At 32.1% G+C, this 6,861-nt stretch overlaps 1 protein-coding gene across 3 annotated transcripts; it reads left to right on the top strand.

Annotated features, from left to right (window-relative positions):
• The first annotated feature begins 1,811 nt into the window (after positions 1 to 1,811).
• LOC139864828 (nuclear transcription factor Y subunit B-8-like) lies at positions 1,812 to 5,452 on the top strand. 3 transcript variants are annotated; one of them, XM_071853397.1, is made up of 6 exons: positions 1,953 to 2,413; positions 3,276 to 3,405; positions 3,548 to 3,553; positions 3,966 to 4,043; positions 4,513 to 4,563; positions 5,173 to 5,452. In XM_071853397.1, the coding sequence occupies exons 1-6, from the start codon at positions 2,193 to 2,195 to the stop codon at positions 5,209 to 5,211; spliced, it is 525 nt and encodes a 174-aa protein (XP_071709498.1). In that variant the 5' UTR covers positions 1,953 to 2,192; the 3' UTR covers positions 5,212 to 5,452. The 3 variants fall into 3 exon arrangements, 1 of the variants encoding a protein (XP_071709498.1); XR_011764501.1 differs by lacking the exon at positions 5,173 to 5,452 and adding an exon at positions 1,812 to 1,935 and having other exon boundaries at positions 2,172 to 2,413; positions 3,276 to 3,553; XR_011764500.1 differs by lacking the exon at positions 5,173 to 5,452 and having other exon boundaries at positions 1,948 to 2,075; positions 2,172 to 2,413; positions 3,276 to 3,553.
• The last annotated feature ends 1,409 nt before the right edge of the window (positions 5,453 to 6,861 follow it).

A 6,861-nucleotide genomic window follows, 5' to 3' on the forward strand; every position in this document is an offset into this window, starting at 1 on the left:
ACTAAAAGTGGAAGTATATTTTTCAAAATGGTCATCAAGACGTCGTTCTTTCGACTGAAATGACTACCTCTTACAAAAATGACTTGTAACTTATATTTCCAACTATAAACCTATACCTTTTCTGTTTAGATTCATAAAATAGAGTTCAATATGAAACCATAGCAATTTGATTCACTCAAAACGGATTTAAAACGAAGAAGTTATGGGTAAAACAAGATTGGATATTTTTTGATTGTTGTAGCTACGGGAAATATTGTAACAATTCTATACAAATCTAACTTATATTGTATTATACATGTATTCTAATATATTATGTAATCTTGGGATACCATAGACACGTATGCAAATGTTTTGACATATCATATCGACCCATCTATATATATTATTTGGAACAACCATAGACACTCTATATGCAGTAATGTTGGAGTTAGCTATACAGGGTTGAGGTTGATTCCAAAAATATATATATTTTGAGTTGTGATCTAGCCTGAGACGTGTATACACTGAGTCGTGGATTGGGTCAAGATAATATATATCAAATTATTTCTGTACATCTAACTATGGACAACTAGTTGTAGGTTACTAACGAGGACAGCTGACTGAAAATATTTAAAACATTAAAACGTATTAAAAATGTTGTAAATATAATTTGAACATACTTTGATATATATGTACATATTTGTTATAGGTTCGTGAATCGACCGGTGGCCAAGTCTTACTTCCCGAAGAAGTAAAAATCTGTGAAAGTGAGTTATAGTCCCACTTTTAAAATCTAATATTTTTGGGATGAGAATACATGCAGCTTTATAAATGTTTTACAAAATAGACACAAGTACATAAAACTACTTTCTGTGGTTGAATGATCGAAGCCGAATATGCCCCTTTTGCTTGGTAGCATAAGAATTAGGGAACATCACTAATTTTGAGAATTAGTGCACGCCTAATTGACGCGAATCCTAAAGATAGATCTATTGGGCCTAACGAACCCCATCCAAAGTACCGGATGCTTTAGTACTTCGAGTTTTATATCATGTCCGATGGATGTCCCGGAATGATGGGGATATTCTTATATGCATCTTGTTAATGTCGGTTACCAGGTGTTCACCATATGAATGATTTTTATCTCTATGTATAGGATGTATATTGAAATATGAAATCTTGTGGTCTATTATTACGATTTGATAAATATAGGTTAAACCTATAACTCACCAACATTTTTGTTGACGTTTAAAGCATGTTTATTCTCAGGTGATTATTAAGAGCTTCCGCTGTTGCATGCTAATATATGGACAAGATTTGGAGTCAGCATGCTTGTATAATATTGTTTAAAACTGCATTCGAAATTTATTTTGTTGTAACATATTAATATTGTAAACCAATATGTATTGGTAGTGTGTAAGTGTGATATTTTTTAGATTATCATTTCTGATAATCTAGGTGGTGTCCTTTTAACCTTGTCGATAAAATAAAGGTTATGGTTTGTTTTTAAAAACGAATGCAGTCTTTGAAAAACGTCTCATATAGAGGTCAAAATCTCGCAACGAAATCAATTAATATGAAACGTTTATAATCAATATGAACGAGACATTTTATATTCTCCATCAATGATTCCAAATACTTAAACTTTCAAAAAAAAAAAAAAAAATTATTCAGTAATAATAATAATTTTATTAATTAACAAATTAATTCAATTAACATTACTGTGATAAATAACTATAGTTAACGATTAACTTAACGATAATAATAATAATAATAATAATAATAATAAATATAAATACTCCGTAATAAATAAGAGAAGCAACCAACGGTGCTGATAAAACAAAACATTCGCATCTCAATCGTCTCCATCCTCATTCCTTCGTTCTCCAGCGTCCGATCTCCCATTCTCTCGCCACATCACTTCCCCTTTTATTTCTTTTATACAAATTTTCACCTGTAAGTAACCACACCAACAATTATTATATACATACAATCCTTTTATATTATTTTATATCGATATCTATATCTCTATATCTATACATCTGTATCTATAACCTAATCACAAAATCAGTTACATTTTCACTAATTAATCTCATGTAAAACCTCTTAATCACTGTCACACATCATTACCTGCTACTAATTTTTGTTTATAATCATCAATTTGTATTCAATTTTGTGATTATGAATTTTAGGGTTAGGGTTTGGAAATTTGTATGGCGGAAGGTCCGGCGAGTCCAGGTGGCGGGAGTCATGAAAGTGGTGGTGATTTGAGCCCTAGGTCATCGAATGTTCGAGAACAGGATCGGTTTCTACCGATTGCGAATATTAGTAGGATTATGAAAAAAGGATTACCTGCTAATGGTAAAATGGCGAAAGATGCTAAAGAAACTGTTCAGGAATGTGTTTCTGAGTTTATCAGCTTTGTTACTAGCGAGTATGTATATCTATATACTATTGATGATTTATTTATAGCTGAGCTGTTTTTGTTAGTTGACAAGATGTTACTCTTTATGTGTTTAGCTTCTTTTGATATGTTAATACTCATATATAGTTGAAATTGAAGAAGTAAAACGTTTATTGATGCTTAGTTAGTTTTAATGATGTTATGTGCTGTATATGATCATTTGTGATACAAGTGAACTTTAACATATAACTCAGTGGCGGAACTCGGAAGCAGGAATTTTTTTTAAAAGCGTAGCAAATTTTTTAGGGCAAAATATGGAGGTTTTTGTGCAAAATGCAGAGGTTTTTGGCCAAATACGGAGGCAATTGGGCAAAATACGGAGGCTTTGGGGGCAAAATATGGAGACTCTTGGGCAAAAAAAAAATCCACTGGGGCAAATCGATAAATCCAAAATTTTTGTACTGAAAATTACAAATCCACTGGGGGCGACCGCCCCACCCTGCACCTACATATTTCCGCCCCTGCATATAAGATGCCATATCAAGATGTTTATATGATTATTTCACTGATATGATTATTCTACTGATGTGATGACTACTAGTCTAAACTTAAAAGTGTCATGTAATAAGGACAACTAAAAGGTTACTTGTGTGTGGAACCTAATCAAAGGTATTGATATTAGGTGATTTGTACTAATGGAAAATGTTTGCTTAAATGTGAAAAGTTTTTGAATAAGTTGAACAAAAAATAGTGCAGTATTGCATTTCTTGGGGGCAGGAAATATTAAAAGTAAAGTTAATTGTTTTGTGCTTAGTTGTGGTTGAAGTAGTGTTAATTGGTTCTAGTTGTGGTTGAAGTAGTGTTAATTGGTTCTTTGTTGTTGAACGTACAGGGCTAGTGATAAGTGTCAAAGGGAAAAACGGAAAACAATCAATGGTGATGATCTCTTATGGGCAATGGCTACTCTAGGGTTTGAAGATTATATTGAACCACTCAAGTTATACTTGATTAGATACAGAGAGGTACTTATCCTGTACCAAGTTTTTTTTGGGCGGCTTTAATTTATGATTTTTTTGGTTCATGGATGACTGTTCTTTGTACAAGCTATTACTGATGATTTGGTGTTTGTGTTTCTTTATGCTTCTGATGGTATCAACGATGCAGATGGAGGTTAGAGAAGTTCTTTTGTCTCTTTTGATTCTACTATTTAGAGGTGGCGACATGGGCGGGTAGGAATGTCTGCGTAACAGATTAAATTGGGTTATTTTATTCTGGCTCAAAATGGTTCGGGTCTTTGGGTCAATCCAGTTTGTAACAATCGTCTATTTCTTTTACTTCTAATAATAATAAAAATGTAATGGTATAAAATGGTACTAGTACTAAAAAATTATTATTGTTTTTACATATATACGTATTAATAATATTATATTGAGGTCTAGGCATTTGAGTCCTCTTTGGGTGACTTTCAGCCCACTTGACTGTTTCAGCTAATGTACTAAATTAACTAATAATTGGGTTGAATTAGTTACATTGTTTTCATATGGATTTATGTGTGCATAATATTTAATACGATCTTATTTAGGGTGACACCAAGGGATCTGGTAAAGGGCAGGATGGATCGGCTAGGAAAGATGGGGCACAACCTGACCATAATGCACATGTGAGTATTTCAAATTGCTTACTTGATCTTGAAAAAATGTATGAAACTTTTTGTTTCAGTATGAAACCTGAATCACTTAGATTCAAAATGTGAGTTGGGTAACATATATCAAAACATTTACTTTTAGGATGGGTATGAATGGAGCCATCCAACACACACATTTGTCTTTCTGTTTTGAATCTCATTATTGTTATGGGTAATACGTATTTCGTATGTTGATTTTAGAAATAACAAGTTGTTGTGAACACTTAAACTATTTGAGTAACATTTAAACTATGTGACTTGTTCTGTTTATAGGAATAGTTTTTGTTCCATCCATTTGATTGATCGTCAATAAATAAATACTAACGCATATGGATCCATATTCGCATAATTCGTTTAAAATTGCTCCTTTACTTGGTAGACTATGTATATGTGTAATAAATTTAATGCACTAATATCCAATCACCATCTTTGTGGTTTTGTGTAGCTTGCTCATCAAGGTTCGTATTTGCAGGGGCTGGACTATGGGAACTCACAGGTATTCTCTATTTGTATGTGCTATCTTACGTACTCATATTCACTAGGGCCGTCCCATTAGTGTAGAAGTCCCTGTACGATACCTAATAAATGGGCTCATATTAATGTTAAATTTTTTAATATATATAAGCTAATCTTTTTTAAGCCCATGATCTGTAAACTAGCTAATTACCATTTTTAAAATCTTAGTCTCAATATTCTGTCATGGTATATAAATATAAAATATATGGATTATGATATTGGCCTTTCAAAATTTTGGACCCTTTTAAAATTCTTGGGCCATGTTCGGTTGCACACTTTGCACATGCCCTTGAGACGTCAGTGCTCACTAGATTCTACTTTTTGGTATATTAGTGGTCTTTGTGTTTTAGTTTTTGAAAATTGGTTTTCTCATTCTGTGATTATTATCAAAATTTTATCCCAAAGATGTTTCAGTTTTATCTATGAATTATGATCATAATTTAACACATTGCATGTATTAAATAAAATTTTCAATAGCATATATTTGGTACATATATTTGTTTATATGACCATAGCCACATAAGTATGTGCGGGTTTTACATAACCAAATGCTGATGTCACGGATTAATTTGAAACATGATGTGTACAGGCTCAACATATGATGGTTCCAATGCGAGGTAGAGATTAGCATTTTGTGGTGCGATGTCTATTGATTACAAAGAAATTAAAACCCATTTCAGCACATAAGCAGGTGCTGTTCTTAACTCAGCGTCTTCTAAAAGTGCTCTTCATTTCTTGGACTATGTATTAATTTATCATATTGTAATTTAAACCGTAGTGTAGATGGATTTTGAGGAATTAATGTCTACCTAAGTAGCAGATTGTGTTTTAGAGGTATTTAAAACCAGATAATGGAGTGCATTTAAGTATGATGTTCTTCTTTTCATAGCACTTAGCTGTTAAATTGTTATTATTATATGCTATATGCTATATGCTATGCCATTATGAATTATAATGACTTGAAATTGGAGTGTGATTGTGCGTGAAATTGTTGTAAAAATGTCAGGCTTTTTAGAAAGATATGAAAGCAGCCTATTTTAGTTATATTTGTATTGTATGTAGTTTTAGTAAGTCATCTTATACGGAGTAGTATGTTTCTATAAGATATGATGATGGGTTGAAGTTCTACATAAAAATGTCAAATCTTTCAAGAGAAAATGCAGTCTAGGCTGATGAAAGCTATATTCTCGGAAAAGATTTTTTTATTTGGGTAACAGGTTATTGAAATTGTGTAAACAATAGGTCACAACGACAATCGTGGAAGTCAAAGTGTTCACTAGATATATCTTTAACATTGAAGAAGACAAAGGTGTCGTTTGTTTTTTATATTGCAGACTTTATTATGTCTTTTGCCATTGGGCGGATAGACGTTTTAATTTCAGATGATTTAAGATAAAATAAAATCTTGTAAATTATAAGACATAAAATAGTGCTTCTAACTTTTGAAGATGTTCTAACCTAACTTTTTCCTCACTCTCTCTCAATACCTGTTTCAACTTCACACTACCCCTCTTCCAAATTTCACCATCTACCTCCATCACTTTTATCACCTTCATCCACACCACATGCTCCGGCCACCATCATGTCCGACCACTACAAGCTCCAGCCACAACCACCACCCAGCTCCGACCACCTCCAGTCACACCTACCTCCTCTACGTATTTTTTCTTAGTAATTCATCTAATGTAATAGATTGTTTATTGGTCTGTTATACGTATTAATCTAGTTTGTTTATTGGTCTGTTATACGTATTAATCCAACTAAACCTACATTTTGTTAATGAGTATTTTTTTTTTTTTTTTTTTTTTTTTTTTTTTGGAATTTTGTAAGTGAAAAGGAGTTGGTATTGCTTTCAACTTGTTCAGAATCTATATTTTGTGATACTCAAATTTTATCTATATTTTGTGATACTCAAATTTTTGCATTTTTGGGTTTATGTAGTTGATATAAAAATATCTTGTACATGTAATTTAATTTGTCATAGCAAGTTCAGAGAAGTGAGTGGCTAAAAAAATTGATGCAAATTTAAATCATATTTTATTGTTAGTAGAAGTGGCTAAAAAAATTAGTTGTAAAGATGGTAATCACGTTTTGCTTAAATATCATGTGAGCTCTTCTGCTAACAATCTTTTTATATACCAAGTATAATAGGTTTTGGCACATAAAAAAAACAGTCTTCTATCTTTAGTTTTAGTTTGCAAATTTCAGAACCACATTTTCTTTAACAGACATGGTTTCAGACTGCTGCAGACATAAAACATCTTAAAAAAACAGCACC

The sequence above is a fragment of the Rutidosis leptorrhynchoides genome, chromosome 8, assembly GCF_046630445.1.
Source record: "Rutidosis leptorrhynchoides isolate AG116_Rl617_1_P2 chromosome 8, CSIRO_AGI_Rlap_v1, whole genome shotgun sequence".
Classification (NCBI taxonomy): domain Eukaryota; kingdom Viridiplantae; phylum Streptophyta; class Magnoliopsida; order Asterales; family Asteraceae; genus Rutidosis; species Rutidosis leptorrhynchoides.

What these genes read in the sequence shown, in the direction of transcription:
- LOC139864828 (XM_071853397.1), top strand. Translation starts at nt 2,193, where the DNA reads ATGGCGGAAGGTCCGGCGAGTCCAGGTGGCGGGAGTCATGAAAGTGGT. An exon ending in ATCAGCTTTGTTACTAGCGA is followed by an intron (nt 2,414 to 3,275) that starts GTATGTATATCT and finishes TTGAACGTACAG; the next exon opens with GGCTAGTGATAAGTGTCAAA. An exon ending in TGGACTATGGGAACTCACAG is followed by an intron (nt 4,564 to 5,172) that starts GTATTCTCTATT and finishes TGATGTGTACAG; the next exon opens with GCTCAACATATGATGGTTCC.